This window comes from Corvus moneduloides, chromosome 1 (assembly GCF_009650955.1).
Source record: "Corvus moneduloides isolate bCorMon1 chromosome 1, bCorMon1.pri, whole genome shotgun sequence".
Classification (NCBI taxonomy): Eukaryota; Metazoa; Chordata; class Aves; order Passeriformes; family Corvidae; genus Corvus; species Corvus moneduloides.
In genome coordinates, this window is record NC_045476.1 from 131,292,408 (window position 1) to 131,310,424 (window position 18,017).

Genomic DNA, 18,017 nt, shown 5'->3' on the forward strand with positions numbered 1-18,017 from the left:
CGGAACCGAAGTGCGGCGTGGCGGCGGCGCGGCGGCGCTGCCGCTGTGGCACCGCGCGTGGTGTTCCCGGTGCGGCCGCGGCCCCGCCATGCTGCTGCCGCTGCTGCTGCTCCGGGGCGCCGCCGCCCCCGCCGCCCCCGCCGCCTGCCGCCGCGCCTCCGCCTCCGCATGGCTGCGGGGCGCCGTGCACCCCGCCTGCCGCCACCGGGCCGTTCTGCTCGCTGCCGCCGCGAGGCCCCAACAGGTTGTGCGTGGGGGCTGTGGGGACCGTGTGTGGGAGCGGGAGGAGCGTTCTCGCTGCTCGGGGAAAGGGCGGCGGCCCTGAGATTCGCGGTTTTGCCCTTAGAGGATTTTGAGGAGGAAAGCGAGGTGCTCCCCGGGGCGTACCTCCTCTGTTACGCCCAGGTGAGACCCCACCTGGAGTGTTGCGTCCAGCCCTGGGGCCCCCATCGACCTGTTGGAGCGAGTGCAGAGGAGGCCACCAAGATGATTGCGAGGATGTAGCATCTCTCCTACAATGAAAGATTGAGGGAATTGGGCTTGTTTAGCCTGGAGAAGAGGCGGCTTCGGGGTGACCTAACTATGCTCTTCCAGTACCTGAAGGGAGTCTACCAGAAAGTCGTGTAGGGAAAAGGGACTTTTTACAAGGACATGAAGTGCCAGGACGATGGGGAATGGATTAAAACTGAGAGTAGATTTAGCTACTCTGAAGGAAGCTATTTAGCTAATCCAAGATATTAGGATAAAAATTCTTTGCTGTGAGGGTAGTCAGGCACTGGAACAGGTTGCCCAGAGAAACAGAGGATTCCCCAACCGTCAAGGTGTTCAAGGCTGGCCTGGATCGAGCTTGGAGCAAACTGGTATAGTGGCAGGTGTCCCTACCCACAGCAGGGATGCTGGAACTGAATGATCTTTAAGGCCCAGTTCAACCCAGGCCGTTCTATGATTCTGTGATCAAACAGAGACGTGATGAGCACGGGTGCCGTAAATGTCTCCCTGCAAAGCTGTGTGTAAGTCGATTGCTGCCTCAATTCTCAGTAAGGGGGTTGCAGACATTTAATGCTAACATGCTATATTTACATGGAAAGTTATTAAAACAGGCAGTATATTAGTTGGAGTTTGTGGCATGCTTTGGAGTGTAACCTAACTTTAATCCCTAGTTTAAAACGCTGGGGGTGGGTTCAGGGCAAGGAGAAACTTTCTGTGGGTGTGTATACGTACATATATATGTGTGTATGTGTATATGGATGGTAGATACAAGCTGTAGTACTCGTGTTCCTTAGCCATGTACTGGTTTTATCTTTCAGGTTACATCTTTTCAAGGAGTGGCTGGTCACAGCCTCAGCACATCCTCCCCTCATGATCACCCAGAACATGGAAGATTAGTTTATAAAGGAAATTTGGCAAAGACAGTGTTAGGTATGTGACTTGAAGTGGTTTATATTGCCTTTTTTTGTTGTTGCTGTTTCAACAGTGTTTAGGAACTTTAAAATGGAACATTAAAAGTGAGCATTCTCCTTTCCAAGTTTGCCAAAATCTGGATTGTCTGTACAGCAAAACAAATAAAAAAGGTGGTAGTGGTGGTGCTTGGTTTCTGCTTCTCTGCTTGAGTTTGCAGGGAGTTCTTTTCATTCCTCTAACCCTTCAGCCTTCTTTGGCTTCTCTTGCAGCCCTTGGGGTGACTTACCCAATCCAGTAAGCAGTGAAGATGAGCTATAACTGCTGTTTACATTCTGTGTGCTTGGAAGTGTTCCTGAAATGCTTCCCAGGCAGACAGGTATTATGATGAAATGCTTCATCCGTAATAAGACTTCTCTAATCTTTCTTTGGCCAGTTAATGTTACAAAGACCCAGTGAAAAATAAAGCCACTGGATGTTTTCTGATACACGTCTTTGAAATGTGTCCTAACACACTTATTTGTCACAGCATCTTGGGCTCCTGGTTCTCACGGTGGCTTCAGGACTGTGGATTGTCCACGGCACTGGCTACTGTCTTTCAAACCACATGCAAGATGGGTGTGGAGTACTTGTTAATATTGAGTAACTCAGGGTTTATGCATGGTGAGGGACCAAGCTGACTTCTTTGTAATGCACACTGAATGTCAGCATTAGTTGTTGATGAAGAGAGAAATTCCCTGTCTGCCATATCTTCAATGAGTACCATTACATGTGTCAATGAATGGAGTCAAGTCTCATTAGAAATCAGTTTTCCTGCCTGTGAAGTAAAAACTTCATATGTGTGCATAACCGCTAATAACTGACTGCATCACAGAAATAGAGCCAGCTACAAGCTTTGTTAAACCCAACATGAACATACAAACAAATCAGAACAGCAGCAATGAGACAGGGTCGAGCTTTCAACAGTTTCTCTGTGAGCTTAAAAAAAAAGAGAAAAGGGTTTTCAGTAACTTCATCAGTTCAAGTAATGGCATTGTTATGTGGAAGAAGAATAGATGTAATTGGAGAGAAAGTTTTGCTCATAAGAAAATTTTGCTTCATTTTCTCTGTTTTTTTTCTTTTATGTAGGTGTGAAGTTTTTCTCTTACTCCACCAGCATATTCAACCTGTTCATGATGCCCTACATCATGCTCAAGAGTGGTATTGGAGTGGAAAGTCTGCTTGTCCAAGCTGCCTTTTATGGGTTGATTGGGGTTTTTACGTTTGTAACACCGGTTACTTTGCATATCCTTACAAAAGGTTACGTGATCCGACTCTATTATAAAGATGAAGTGGACACTTATACAGCCATTACCTACAATGCCATCTTGGCAGAAAAAGCAACTGTTTTCCATCAGAAAGATGTAAAGATTCCAGACATCACAAAGATGTTTACAACATTTTATGCTAAGACAAAATCAATGCTTGTTAATCCTACACTTTTCCCAAATCCTCAGGATTATAACCATCTCATGGGCTATGACAAATCCTCATTTTTTAAATTTGAGGAATTAGAGGAGGTAAAGGAAGCTGATGAAAGGAAATAATTTGAAGATAATGTCAGTATCATTGTCCATAGTGCAGTACTATATATGTGAAAGAATGTAAAAATCTATTACACTTGCTTAAGTATCAGGTAGCTGGAGTTTTCCTTATGCATTTTGGAATGTATAAAAGGAGACGCTTCTTAAAAAATATTACAAACAATGTGAGGATTTCTTTAATGACATAAAATACAGTAAAAAAAGGAGATGCTTAGACCTGTCTTGTGCTTGTTTATTCTTGGTTTGATTTTTATTGTTAGCTCTCCAGACACCTGTAAAACACCTGAGCTGTGTGGCAGTCTCACCATCTCCATGTCAAAAGAAGCCATTCGTAATAGACAAATCATCAACACTCATTACCTATCAAGTATGTAGTTAGGCTGTTAAGCCTTAAATATCAATTGTACTTAATCCAAAAATACCGGGCTTTTTGTCACTGCTGGTGGTACTATAAAGGGAGTGAACGTGGCTTTCCCTTCCCTTCCCTTTGTGAGACCATCAGTAGCCAGAAGGAGTCTCTAGAAAGCAGACAGGTATTCTTGTGAATTCCTGCTACAACCTCCTCCTGAAGGAGGGGAAAACATGAGAAGAATGGCTGTGTTGCTGTGATCTCTAGCTACTCAAAGCTACTCTGAGGTTTCTTAAAGTCCCACTCTGAGCAACCCTGTCCCCAGAGGTGGAGAGCAAGAGGCTCTTCTTGGGCACAGGAAAGCACTGTGGCATAAATTTGCTCTGTGAGCATCCCACTGACAACAGGTGCTGTATTTGAATCAACTTAAAGAACATTCTAGCAGCTAGTGGTTAAAATGCATTCCGTCAGAATTTGTGTAAGGTGGGGAAGCAACTGTGCCTTTAAAAAACATACCTCTTGATTTTCAGCACTGCAAAGAAAGCCACCTTTCACTGAACTTAAAAGGGGATCAGGTCTTTTTGTGGTACTAGACTGGTTCTTCTCCCTTGAGTGTGTAGAGTTTGGATTTATATTTTTTAGCCCAAAGCACATAAACTGACAGATACTTGTTTTCAAAGACTGAAGGGCCTAAATATTTTGAGTCATAAAAACTACTGAATTGAAAAAAACCCCCAAAAGTGAAATTAATCCTTCTATGTTAGCAGTATTAAGAAAATATAATGCTTGCTACTAGTCATCCTGATCCTCCAAATAAAGAAAAAATTATTATAGCTAGCTTTCAAGATGTTTCCTAAGTTATAGCTGAAAAACTATATATTTATAAGTCTAAATGTCTTCCAGTACTATTATTTCAATTTCTTTTTGTAGGATGACACTACAGATGATATTAAACCAGTGGTTTTGAATGTTGCTTTTCTGATTGCCCTCAATGAACTTGCTGAGTAATCAAAAAGCAAATCATCCCATCCCAATATTTTTGAGGCAGTTCTTTTGTGTTGGCACAGCTATAATTTAAAAAGCCTTATTGTATTTCATTAAGCCAGTATCATTTCATGGGTAGCAATAATATCTGAATAAAATTTTCATCAATTATATTGAACGTGTGAGGTTCAAATTATATTGAACAAGCAATTCTGATCACCTGGTTGTACTACTTGTCCTCATTGAAATGATGTTTTACACATAGTTAAAAGTAATCTTTCCACGTCTGATGCATTCACTCACTTCTTTTTTGGCTTGCATTGAAAGATGAGGTTGACTTGATCTTCCAATGCCAAATACAGGGAGAATCAGAAATAGAGTTTGCAGGAGAAGGTGAAGGAAAGACTCCAAAATTATATTTATTTACTCCATAGGCAATGTCAAAATCCTCACCTTTTTCTTCTGACTGCAAAACGTTTTCATTTCTAAATTTGAGATTTGGCCAATTCAGAATTAAGCAGCGTGAGTAAGATATCTCAACGCCAGTGGCTAAGTTTCTGTCTATGGAAGATAAATATTATTTCTTCTGCTCGTGTTCTGGTAGTGAAAAGAAAGTTAAGCTAGTAGGTGGCTTTCTGACACACAGATGATTAAAAATAATATTAAAGAGTCCAGAATTCTGCCAGAAGATAGGTGATGATTCTGGCTGTGATGTAGTCTCAGAAAAAATATTTAAAAATTCCAATCTGCAACTTAATAGGATAGTACTTTCGTGTTAGGAAAAGAGAAGACCAGACTTACTGAAGATACTCAATATTCTACCTGCTTCTGCTTTGTTTGCTGCTACACTTAGATTGTGTACTTGGAACTGTAGGACCATTTAGGTTGGAAAACACTTCCAAGATCATCAACTCCAACCATTAACCCAGCACTGCTAAGTCCACCACTAAATCATGTCCTTAAGTGCCTTTATACATATTTTAAATATCTCCTGGCATGGTGACTCAACCACTTCCCCAGGGAGCCTGTGCCAATGCTTGACAACCCTTTCACTGATGAAATCTTCCCTAATACCCAGCTATACATCCCCTGGTGCAACTTGAGGCTGTTTCCTCTTGTCCTATTGCTTATTACTTGGGAGAAGAGACTGATCCCCACTTTGCTACAACCTGCTTTCAGGTTGTAGAGAGTGGTAAGGTCAACTCTCAACCTCCTTTCCTCCAGGCTAAACAACCCCAGTTGCCTGAGCTGTTCCTCCTAAGACTTGTGTTCCAGACCCTTCACCAGCTTCACTGCCCTTTTCTGGACACACTCAACACCTCAATGTCCTTTGTGTAGTGAAGGGCCCAAAAATGAACACAGAATTTGAGTATACTTGCACATACGTGACTGGTGTAGATCCCTGGAATTGTTGAGAGCAGTTATTCACATTAGAATTAAAATGACAAGATGTGCTTCTGCTTTGCTCTGGGTTCTGAGCAGTGTGTCTTAATAAAGATATTTTGTAGTGCATTGTGTGCATTTCCAGGTGGGAAGCTCTGAAATGCTTGGTGTCCTAAGGTAGAAAATGTGTGTAAACCAGAACAGGCCCTCCTGCGGCTAACAAATCCTGCAAGAGAATCAACTGTGGTGTGTTTCAATAAACAAATTACTACCAGGTAATTCTCCAAGGCTGTTAGCTCCATGTCTGTTTAACAATCCTATTAATTATGTGAACTGCTATTTTCTTCTAGTGTATTTTTCTTCAGTTTTATACACTTGGTGAAAACCAGTACTAATTGCAGAAATATTACTACTTGCTAACATTTTTGTCCCTGGAAGTTGTTGATATTTCTTTGGGTGTAGGTAGCTTGTATACGATGTGGAAGAAACAATTTAGGAGATCTAGAGAATGTGCTTGTACACATGGAGGTTCTGAAGGAAATACTGATGTAGAAGCCCAGTTTTCTGAAATAAGTGATGTACAAACTGTCTTATTTGCAAGGCAATGCCTACCATGAAGGCTGACAGCTCCTGCAGCTTTTTCAGGACCAACCTATCACTTATCCATAGCAGCTGGGTCACATATCTTACCCTGGTACCAGTTTCCCTTGGTCTGGTGTGAAGAGCAGGAACATATCAGTGTGTATCAGGAATAGTGTGGTCAGCAGGACCAGGGTAGTGATTGCCCCCCTTTACTTGGCACTGGTGAGCCCACACCTCGTGTTCAGTTCTGGGCCCCTTAATTCAGGGACAACATTGAGGTGCTGGAGTGCGTCCAGAGAAGAGCAGTGGAGATGGTGAAGGGTCTAGAGGGTAAGTCCTGGGAGGAGCAGCTGAGGGAGCTGGGGTTGTTTAGCCTTGAGAAAAGGAGGCTCAGGGGGTACCTTATCACTCTCTACAGCTACCTGAGAGGAGGTTGTAACCAGATGGGGGTTGCTGATCTCCCAGGCAATCAGCGACAGGATGAGAGGAAATGGCCTCAAGCTGTGCCAGAGGAGGTTCATGTTGGACATCAGGTGAAATTCCTTCACAGAAGGGGTGTTTAGACATTGGAACAGGCTGCCCAGGGAAGTGGTGGAGTCACTGTCCCTGGAGGTGTTCAAAGAAAGACTGGACGTGGCACTCAGTGCCCTGGTCTAGTTGATGTAGTGGTGTTTGGTCATAGGTTGGACTCAGTGATTTCAGAGGTCTTTTCCAACCTAGTTAATTCTGTGATTCCATATGAAACGACTGTGGCCTCCTTCCTAGACACATTCTTCCTATCCCCTTCCAGCCTTAAAAGCTTCCACAAAACATCATAGAGGACTGGGTTTTTTTCTTCTTTTTTTTTTCCCTTTGAAGAATAGTCAGGATATGTGCAATTTCTTGCTTTAGTCTTTTACTACATGCTATTTTCTTGCTGGTGACCCTCTCTGTTTTCTCAAGTTTTTGGCTTTGTCCACGTTATTATTCATTAGTCCCTATCTGTTCTTAATTATAAAGTACAAAGCTCCTTGTCATTCTTTAAAGTTATTTTTTAAATTAAATTATCCCACAACCGTTATCCTTTTCTTGCAAGTGTAAAATTTTTTGATGAGAAAATTATCCCCTTTTGATACTTCAAAGAGAAATCTTTAAAGCTCTGAGGTACTTCACACTCCTAACCACACTGTAGAATTAAGAGGTAACTAATTTGACTGGAGCTTGCTTTATTACAAACCAAAGTCATCACATTGGCAAAGATGAAGAAAATCTGTAAATTTTTGCATGGTGCCATGAGGGCCTAATTTAGGTGATGGAAACTTCATGAAAATCTCTTTGTGTTGTAAAAATTAAGAGCAGACATGAATCATTACAGTTGCTCAGTATAACTTAATAGGATGGAAACTCAGTAAGCTTCTGTAATTTGGTTGCTCTAGAGTCCTGTGGCCATACCACAAATTTCTTCATGCCTCATACCATGGATTTCTTCATGCCCCATGTACAGCAGAGCCTGCTGCAGCCTGCCTGAGAAATGGGACAAGTGTGCTTAGCTAGGAGTTGGATCCACTATAGTAAGATTATCCCAAAGCTATACAGACCTCAGCAAGCAGCTATTTTAAGCAGGGAATAACACAGAGCAAGAGCAAACAGCCACAAAACATGTCCAGCTGTCTCCAGTTCTAGAATTCCAGGGTGGACAGTGTTGCTGTGGTGTGCTTACCATGAGCCTCAGGTAGGACAAATCCCTTTCTTCTCCCTTCACCCACTGCTTTCTCTTTTTTTGGACAATTTTAATAGTTTAATGAATACTTTAGAGTATAACTGTATGTTTTAGTCCTAAACTTGGCTTGCAAAGAATAAATCATAAGGCTACTGGCAAGAGGCAGGGAGTTATTTCCAACATAATTGTTTCCACAGGAAAACCATACCACCTGGTATGTATTTGCTCCATTCTAATAGTCTCCAGTGGTTTAATGTGATATATTCAAATCAAACCACTAAGCCAAAGTTTGTACAGCATTTAACAAAATATATTCAGAATAATGCACAGCACTTTTTCTATATTCCATCAGCTCTTTGGTTTCTTACTCAAATGCTACCAGTTCACTGCTGGATATGTGCCAGTGCGCTGCTCTTGGGTTGGACTGCCATGGCACACTCAAGCACTTTATCAGTTGCATGTAGAGGAAATGAATCCTCTACCTCTTTCTTGTATCCCTGGGCATGACTTTCTACTTGCACTATAAACATTGTCAAAGATAGGGTGAGGGGATTTGAGAAGAGTCTACAGTTTCCTATTCTTCATGCTGAGAGTTGAGTGCGTTTTTATTTTGTGAATGCAGTCTTATGCCTTATATAGAACCCCCTTTTGTTGAAGTGCCTTCAGCATCAGCCCTACACCCAGAATCAGAAGGGATAAACATGTCTGTGTCCAGATGCAAAACTATCTACTTCAAAAACTCACAAATGGTCCTGCAATGAAAATTATTATTGCCTCTTTCTTTATTGACTAAATGTGGTTAACATCTTAAAAGAGTTTTCCATTAAAGTGAAATTATGTTACATGCTGAGAACTAGGACATAATCTTTAATTCTGTCTGACTAACACTTTGAAATGGAGTACTTTCCCCTGCTATACTGGTGTACTGTTATTTATTTTTCTGTGATGGAATATTATGATCACATATATTATAAATCTTTCCCAAGGGAGATTTTAGTGACTTAAAAGTGCTTATCTGATCAACGTACTCATCTGCAGCCAAAAATCCAAATACAAAGTGATTATTTTGGAAAGCAATCACAAGTGAGTTAAGCACTTTTTGGATGCACTGAGAAAGAAGATAAAAATATGAATTATTTTAAGGATTTTAACCACAAATCAGTAAGGAAGCTTGGAATAAACTTCTATTCTCAGCATCTCAGATGTAAATAAATTAAAAACCTTAGGTATGAAGTCCTAAATTTTTTAGACTTAAATTTATGTGCTGTTAATTGGATATGAGAGTTGGTTCCTACTGAATGTACTTGCAAAGATTTTTGAAATAGATGAAGTAAATAGTGACAAAACCTCAGTGAAGTAACATTAATGTGTAGCTCTTTCCACTTCTCTTTCCTTTTCACCTTCCTTCTGGATCAGAATATATGAGAAAAAGATTATAGTGAAGAAAGAGGATTTAGTAAAATTAAAGTATAAAAAACTTTATAATCTTCTGCAGTGATCTTCATGCTGACTTGAAAGGAACAGAACAGACTCTTCACACCACTAGTGCACTAGTCTGGGATTTGACTGATCATCACAAGAGGTCACTTCTATGAATTGCATCAATATTGGCATCAAAAGCCACAAGCATCTAAAACTGAATTTGCTGAAAATATTTTAAAATAATTTAGGTTATTTTGATTTAATGGCAATTTGACCAAACACAGCAGTCAAGGTTGTAGGCTTTATTATCACGGTCATAAAGGATATTTTAGCTGTGATGCCTGTTTTCCCATTTAGCCAGCCAGATCCTTTTAAACTGAGTTTTCTTATTCTGAGTTTTTAGAGCACTGGAGTAGTCTTGACTTGTACCATAGAAGCCCGCTCAGGAAGCAGCAGGAGGTTTCTGCATGTGTCTGTCGGTCCGAACCACCAGGGGGGACTCATTCCTCATCTATAACTTTACTGCAGCAAGTATCTGAAAACAACACCAATGCTTGGACCAGGTCTAGAAAGTCAGTTCAGCAGAGAGCTGGTCTTCGTTTATATTAAGAGAACTTTTATGTAAAATCTTGTCAATCTGCAGTGCTCTTTCCACTCTGCCCGTGAGTGCATCAGCCACCCAAAGCACTGGGCAGCAACGCCAGACCAAGTCTGGCCACAGAGGGATGCGTGTTCAGCTGGGAAGTCCTGTATATCCGTGGGGTACGGTCAGTGCCGCCTCCTGCCCGCTGCAGACTGACCTGGGACGTGTGCTAAACCTCTTGGACTGACAGAAGACTCAGCAGAGAGCCTGGCTTGTCTTCTCACTGATTAAACTCCTTCACACCACTGGTCATGGCTTTGTGGTTGAAAGGAATTTTTTTTTTTTGGCTGTACATGCAAAAGGTAGCTCTTCTTTAGTAGCTGCTTCATTGCTCCTTTGCGGCTGTCTCACTACTCCATTTCTTTTTTCCAGCTGTTACTGCCTTCCTGATTTATTTCAATTCCACTGCATGTCTTACTATTTTTAAGAAAAAATTGTCCATCTTGAAACAGAACTGTGTTATTGCTATGATCACAAAGGGCTTATATGTTTTATAGCATCCTGTTAACAGCAAAAATCTCTGTGTGATATATGTACTCTGGAGATCTGTCAGGAAAGTTATACAATTTTGTATTCCCACTTAAAAGCCAAATGCTAGAAATTTCTTAAAAATCTTAACTCTATCAGACCAGGGGGACTCTTCTTGTGGTCTATAGAAGGGTTTGGAAATACAGAAGAGAATTCTCTAGCGGCATTAAATTTTCAAATTTTTATCTCATTTTGTGAATTATTACATGTAGTAGCTCATTAGTTGGTACTTTCAGGCACTTTTGATTGAATTTTCACCTTCCTTAACTAATCTGGGAACTACCCCATCCCTGGGCACAATCAGTCATGGTTTTGTGCGCATCGTTATTCCTAAATTATCTTTTGTGTTACATGTTTAGACTTCTATAAAACAATTTTTTAATCTTCTGCTACTTTACCTTTATAATATGTAAAATATAACCCTGGTATGCACAGAAGTTGTGAGAATAAAATCTTTTAGGCGCTGTGATGGGGAGTGGGGAGAGTTACAACAATTAAGTTGTTTTTGTTGTAATTTTTATTGAGTTTCCAGCTTAGCACAAACTCAAATACCTGTCTATTTTACATACTGCTTATTTTTCTTAAAAAAAACCCAGTTTCTGATCTAAGAGAAGTCAGCGGACATATATGTGAACGCATAAGGTAACTTGTGAGAAAATAATGTACTTAATCTCTGTAAGTCATTCTTCCATTAAATTTGGTAGATTTCCGTATTTCATTACCGTGAGAAAAAAAATTTAGTTGTGTTTCCTGTCAGTTAGCTGCGGGTTCTGCTCTCTGGAATGAGGCATTAGGCTTAATTTGATCTGTTCCCGTAACTGGGACCAGCAGTACAGGCAAATATGTAATTCTTAGTGTAATTCACTAACAGACAGAAATAATGGCATGTATCTAATACCAAAAGTGCTTTAAGAGGGTTTTGTTTTGTTGTTTCAAACTTGAGTATCAAAGTCTGTGACCTGGGGTGTTGTCAGCATCGCAGAATAAAATCAGGTTGTAAGTTACCTTCAGCTGTGACAGATTCTGTGTTCTTACAGAAACATGCCAGTCAAAACTGGACAGCCTGTGTTAGTAATTGACTCATGTTTGGTGTCCCCCTGGCCCCAGGCCTGGGCATGGCTCTGTGCTCTGGGCAAGCCATGCAGTGCTGCTTCTCCAGCAGAGACTGTGGGGAAGAGTGCGGGAGAAGGTGGCAGAGAGACTCTGGGAGGCAGATGTGGGAATTATCAGCTGTAATTTTATTGATTTTTGAATTTGTTCCCACTAAGAAGTATAACTGTGATAGATACAACTTTGAAGGTGGTATCTGACATCATGCAGGACTTCAGTGGTTCTACTCAATAACGTCAGATGGTTGCATTCAGCTCCATTTGAAACACATCCTCTAATTACATTCCTCCAGATTTCAGATGTATTCGTAAAGCACCGTGAGCTTTGTAAGAAATTTATTATGGAAACTTGTGAGAGGTATTGACTACCATAAAAATAAAAGAATGGACTTTGTTTTCATCAATTATGTTTTTTTCTCTTCTTTAATATGTACAGGAAACTGTGTTTGAAATTGTGCCTTTAAAAATGTTAAACCTGATGAGTCAACTAAACTTGCTCTTTACGTGCTTCTGGTACTCATAATGTCATTTCACTTCCCCATTTCACACAGTTTTCCCTTTCGTTTTTCACTTGTGGTTTGAGCTGCATTGTCTGGGGAAAATGTAACAACAAAAGCAGGAATTCTTTTTCTTAACAAAATTTAGTGTGATGACAACTGACGGTGCTGCAGTTGGATTAACTAAGATTGCAGAGAATTTGATAAATAACAGAACTTTCCCTGAAGACATGTGACTGATGATGACTGTGCTGAATTTGGTTCCTCTTTCTCCTAAACTAAGTTTTATACCACTGAGTACTGAGCAAAAAGAAGTAACTATGTTTGGACTCCTTTTTTTAATTTTATTTGCCCCTGGAGTCAGTGAATTCCTCTGTACATCATCCGATCTTGAAATGTCATATACTTTTTGTGGTAAGTAAAAAATAGGTAAGACTTTTGTTAAATCTGCATGATAATTACTTTACTCTGAGAGATTGTGAATTTTCTTTCAAATTTGTTTCTTTGATGAATACAGAAAAGTGAGAAGAAATATACTTCTGTTATTAATTACCCTGTTATAAGAATTTTACTTCATAGACATAAATATTACCACAATGCTGGTTCCAGCAGCTAGGAGAGAGAGAATTTTATTCTCAAGTGAAGTAGACATGTTTTGGTTCAGGAAATATTAGAAGACAATGGATTTAAACTTGGATTTAAACTCTGCTGTATAAATTATGCCTATTGAATTAACCAGTATGTTACAATGAAAAGCTTCAAGTATGTGGAAAAAAAAGAGGGAATGTGAGATTTTGTCAGGCTGGGAAACCAGTCAGGCTCTGGGACAGCACAGTGTGTCCTTTCTTGCCATAACTGTGTCATGGGCTGATATTTTGTGTGTTTTAAAAATTCTAGGTGAGTCACTCACAGAGCAAATCTACTCAAAGGTTCATTTACATTATCCTGGAAAATATGCTGATATCTTAAAAACATTTTTAGCTGTTGTCAGCATGATTAGTGTAAGTAGGGATATTTTCGGCAGAAGACCATGCTGACTTAATGCTAGTAAAAAGTTTTTATGTCTTCAAAAGAGAAATAAAGGTACTTTTGTCTGGTTTTTGTGTGCAAAAGATCATCAACCAAACATTGACTTCTCTTGTTACTTAAAGAAATATGATATTGGTTTTGCCCTTTGAATGTAAAAATAATAATATAATTTAAAATACATATTTAATATTTAATACATATATTGGTTCATTTTATAGCATATACCTTATATTAAATACATTTAAAAATATGCACGTGTTTTTTGTGTGTATAACTGTATATTCTTATTTTTATGGAGAAGCATTTTCACACTATCAATGTGAAATGCTTTTTTTCTGTAGATTCTACACCTCATGCTTTCACATTTCATCTGACACCTTGCAGCATGATGAACAAACCTGTCTGGAAGGCTGCTCTTACCTGGATTCCAAGTGAGTCTCTCTTAACTAGACAATTATATTCTGAAAATGCTGAAAATGAAATACAACTGAAAAACTGACACTTTATCCTAAATGCCAAATGATTTAGGAAATCAGTTTCTCGAATTAAAAATGGAATGGATAAACTGTAGCGATGGACAGAAATGATGATTTGCGAAAATGTGTTTGAGTTTCACTTGGAGCAGTTACCAGAGCCCTGCACACAGACTGTCACTGTACGAGCAAATCTGAGACAGTTTAGGTGTATGTGCATTTTGCTCTTCTGGCCTGGAGAAGATCCAGGAAGATCCAGGTCTTTCAAAGGAGAGAGAGTGTCATCAGGCCATCCAACTATGGCAGGACTTCTATGAAGAATACGCATGTTCCAGAAGCTGGAAATGGTACTGGATTTTGTGTGCAAACCTGGCTGTAATCTTTAGACCCAGTGTTAATTAAGCTGGCAAGCTCAGCTAATGAAATGTCCAGGAAATGGCTGTATCATAAACTTCACCTTCTGGACTAGGTTTCCTTCCCTGGAAAGATCTTTAGGATGGCTACTGGCATTCACGATCAATTGTTTGCAACACCTGCTTAAAACTAAGGTCTTCATTTGAGCACGTTTAGGTTAGCTGTGGAGCTGAGTAAACTCTGTTTTCTTTACTGAAGAAGTGAAAACAGATTTTGAAATTGTTCTCCCAAATACTTTTTAAGAATAATTTTTTTTGTTGTTGTTGAAAACAACAATTGCTTTTTGATTTTTTTCTGGAAGTAGCAGTTTTCAAGATTTATACTCTTTTAGTTTTGGGGGGAGTCTTACAAAAATACTGTATTTCAGCAAAATCTAGTTTTTATCTAAGTAGCAGGTCTCCATATACATTTTCTTCTCCCCATCTTTTACCATTTTCTCACTTGCAATGTTTTAATTAGGAAGTGATATCCAGTTTTTGAAGATGGTCTTCCATGTCTGGTATGATGATGCCAAAGCACTCATCTGGAAAGAACTCCTTTGCAGCGGAGCTGACGATGAATACTCAGTGTGCGGAACGCTGAAAGGAGGTTGGTGTAAAAATACGTGGTGCAATCAACCCATGCAAACAGATTTTTGTCTCCACAATCTAGACCTTGCTTGGCAGGCAGCAGACCTCAGAACAGGCAGCTCTCCAGTGCCAGAACCCCATTAAAGTAGAAAAAGTCCAAATTCTATGTTTTAACATCCTTGTACTGCAGTTTTCATCTCCATAAATGAGGATTACTAATATCCTTCATCTCATTATGACACTTATTTTTAACATCTCTAAAATGACATGGGAAGACTGCATTTGACTGGACTGAACAGGAAACTTGAGAGGTGATGTAGGCACTACAAATATCCAGAACAAAGTTTATTTAGATAAGTATCTGGATGGGTTTTTTAAGAGATTCTGTACACCCAGGTATGATGCTTTGTTTTTGTTTTTAATAGAGAAGAGTCGATCCTTTGGTAGGGGCTAACACACATTAATATGACACAGGCTCAGATGCAGAGAATTCAGGCAGGATGTCAGACTAAAGGCCAAAAAGACCTGTAAGTCTGTGTTTTCCTTTCTTTAAAAATCAGTATCAGCTCTCTTTGGTTACCATTCGAGGGAACTACTATTTCAAGTTAAATTACTGGAGTTATCACAGTAGGATGTGTCTGGAGGAGATGTTGCAGGAGCACTGTGGTTAAATTTCTATTTTCTAATGTGGTTTCAACAAATAGTCAGAGCTCTGAGAGAAGAACCAGGTGAGGGCTTTATCAGTGAAAGTGTAAATGGCATTGGCAACTGCTGCTGAGAGATATGCCATATTGCTTTGAAGTTATTTAGGCAGTCTGATTGATGGCTTTATGGTTAAGTAACCTTTTGTATTATAATTATCTCTGTTTTACAGAAACACTTGTAGCAGCATTTGACATTAAAGGTTCAAGAATAACGTTTCCAAAGGTACTTTTCAACATTTTATATCAAGAAATAATAATAGTAAAATCACATACTTACTGGTATATTTTTTTCTGAAGGGAGATGTTCACCTAAACTGTAGAAAACAGAAGAGGAAATGTCAGAAAACTTTTTTGTAAAAGAAGTGATGACACTAAAATGGTAGCATCTCTGAAATGGTAGATGTTCTAAGGTTATTATTCCTCTATCATTTCTCCTTTATTTTATGAAAGGAAAGACCAAAGAAATTAGTTAGTCATTTTACTAATTTCATTTTGTTTGGTAAATTATTGTCTTTCCTTTTACCTGTTTGAGTAAATCCATTAATATTCCTTCTGCCCATTTCATTCTTTATTTTACATTCTCTTCACTTGCTGCTCTCTTATTCCATGAAACCATTTGAAGAGGGGTAACAATATCCAAAAAGTAAAAGCAGTGCTCCACTGTTAAACCAGGAGCAGCATCAGTCCTCAGATTAAGCCATTCTCATCCAACAACTGCCTCATCAGCTGCCTGAGCTTTTTGAAGGCCCTTATCACCCCTATTAATCCCTAAAAATGTCACTAAGGAGCTCCTACTGGTCCAAAATCTCCAGCACTCCCTTCAGCTCATGGGCCTCCAACAGTGGACTCCATCCAGTCCAACACCTCTTGTAGGCCCAGAGCTGGTAGTGGACAGGAGCATCCTCTGCCATGAGCAGTCCTCCTATAGATGAGGAACTTACAGCAGACCTGACACTTCCTGATGGGACTCTGCTAGACCACAAAATGCTCTTCCTGAGTACTCTGGTCATGAGAAGAAAGTTGAGCACTATTTTTTTTTATGCACTCATGTATCTGACTATACCCATGATAACAATCCCTGATGGGAATCTGTCTTTTTCAGTTCTAATGGAAATCACCAAAACCGTTCCAATCAGCTACTTAGACAAGAGCAGGCAGCATTGTGCACTAATTATCTTTTTTTTCTCTTGCTCGTTTTAGGGCAATTATAGTGTTGTTGTGCAAGGATTCTCTGATGATTCTGAGAATAATATGGTCATATGCTTGAATTTCACCATGATAGTAAAACAAGATGCTTTCTGAGTGCAACAAACTCCAAATAATTCCAGAACACGGAGGTCACTTCTGTGAGCAACTGGAAGCCAAGCTGTGAAGTAATAAGTACACTAAATTTCCTGAGGTAGAATACATCATGTGCTGTCTGGAAAGCTATATGATATATAGTCTTACTCATTTGTAGCACAGCCGTAATCAGTTGCTCAGCCAATGAACACAAAATCTCTGGGAATCAGGCATCCTGATTAATCCACAGAATGACCCTGACTGGATGTCAGGCTGGTACTGCATTTTGGTGCTGTGACTTGAGTTACAATAAAGTTGAGTCCTTCAGGCTGAGCTAAAGTAATCAAGAAGTTTTGAAGTTTTGAAGTGCAAAAATCAGAAGTTCATCAGTACTCAAAATAACACAGCAATTGAATTTGGGAACCCTGTTGTGAGGTGGAGGTGGGGATTTTTTTTTTGTTTGCTTGTTTTTTTTTTTTTCTTCTCTTGTAACAATAAAACTTGTTTGTACAGTCAATTGAAGAGATGTTTTTTATTCTCCTGGTATTTTCTGATATTTCTTCAGATGTATCATATTCTTCTGCTCTGTTTACACCAAGCTGAAACAGAGGAGTAACAATTCGTTATGTGGTAGTCGCTGATGTGGATAAAACTCAAAGTGGAACACTTTTCCAGTTACACTGATATGGTCCAGCTGAATTTAGCCATCCAGAGATGCAACTGCAGCCTCTTAGAATGTTTTTAGCTCTTGCTCAGAGTCCGAGGAGCAGAGGCTACACAAGCCATGTCCTTCAGAAGCAGGAGGATGGTTGTCACCCAACAATTTGATCTATTCTCAGTTATTCCTCTGAAGCATGTCTAAAGATTTCCTGTCGCTTTTGCCCCCTGGACAGCTGACACTGAGTACCCACCTGCCCTCTCTGCTGCTCCTCCGCTCCCAGGATCTTCAATAAGACTTTGGTGGAGTATGAGATTTGGTCCTTAGGAAAAGTGCTGTCCTTGCTGTCCTGTTTTCATCCTCAGCCCCCAGACAGCGGGGCTGGTGAACTTAACAAGTTCAGAGACTTTTCCCCAAATAACAGGACACTGTTGATGCTGCACTTTGTGCTGGCTACTAGTTTGTGCTGTGTCTAGCAGATTGCTTACAAATGCCTGGAAAAAATTAGAAGCCAGAACAAACCAACCCTCTTTCAGACTGCTAAATACCAAGCATGAAAATTAGGAGACATGAAGATTTTAATCTCACTTTACACGTAACGAAAGATGTTTTTCAAACTTGGTATCAGAAAACTCAACAAAAACGCCCATACCCGAGTTTGTAGATACTCCATTTAAAACTTGGGTTTAATATGGGTAGTTTGGGTACATAA

At 39.8% G+C, this 18,017-nt stretch overlaps 2 protein-coding genes and 1 pseudogene across 3 annotated transcripts; all 3 read left to right on the forward strand.

Moving 5' to 3' along the window:
- TMEM70 (transmembrane protein 70) lies at nt 1-3,202 on the forward strand. The gene is made up of 3 exons (XM_032127709.1): nt 1-244; nt 1,308-1,419; nt 2,527-3,202. Exons 1-3 carry the CDS (start codon nt 89-91, stop codon nt 2,982-2,984), a joined length of 726 nt encoding a protein of 241 aa, XP_031983600.1. The 5' UTR covers nt 1-88; the 3' UTR covers nt 2,985-3,202.
- Nucleotides 3,203-6,173: 2,971 nt separating this feature from the next.
- LOC116443883 lies at nt 6,174-6,936 on the forward strand (annotated as a pseudogene).
- A 51-nt stretch (nt 6,937-6,987) lies between these two features.
- On the forward strand, nt 6,988-17,164 carry LY96 (lymphocyte antigen 96). 2 transcript variants are annotated; one of them, XM_032127727.1, is made up of 6 exons: nt 6,988-7,990; nt 9,474-12,591; nt 13,548-13,637; nt 14,553-14,681; nt 15,537-15,589; nt 16,567-17,164. In XM_032127727.1, exons 2-6 carry the CDS (start codon nt 12,417-12,419, stop codon nt 16,666-16,668), a joined length of 549 nt encoding a protein of 182 aa, XP_031983618.1. In that variant the 5' UTR covers nt 6,988-7,990; nt 9,474-12,416; the 3' UTR covers nt 16,669-17,164. The 2 variants fall into 2 exon arrangements, with proteins under 2 accessions (XP_031983618.1, XP_031983610.1); XM_032127719.1 differs by having other exon boundaries at nt 9,804-12,591.
- Nucleotides 17,165-18,017: the final 853 nt, after the last annotated feature.

Bases quoted from the DNA above. Each gene is read 5' to 3' on its own strand.
- TMEM70 (XM_032127709.1), top strand. From the start codon at position 89: ATGCTGCTGCCGCTGCTGCTGCTCCGGGGCGCCGCCGCCCCCGCCGCC. The intron at 245-1,307 runs GTTGTGCGTGGG...TTTATCTTTCAG, and splicing joins CCGCCGCGAGGCCCCAACAG to GTTACATCTTTTCAAGGAGT. The intron at 1,420-2,526 runs GTATGTGACTTG...TCTTTTATGTAG, and splicing joins TTTGGCAAAGACAGTGTTAG to GTGTGAAGTTTTTCTCTTAC.
- LY96 (XM_032127727.1), top strand. From the start codon at position 12,417: ATGATGACTGTGCTGAATTTGGTTCCTCTTTCTCCTAAACTAAGTTTT. The intron at 14,682-15,536 runs GTTGGTGTAAAA...TCTGTTTTACAG, and splicing joins GTGCGGAACGCTGAAAGGAG to AAACACTTGTAGCAGCATTT. The intron at 15,590-16,566 runs GTACTTTTCAAC...TGCTCGTTTTAG, and splicing joins CAAGAATAACGTTTCCAAAG to GGCAATTATAGTGTTGTTGT.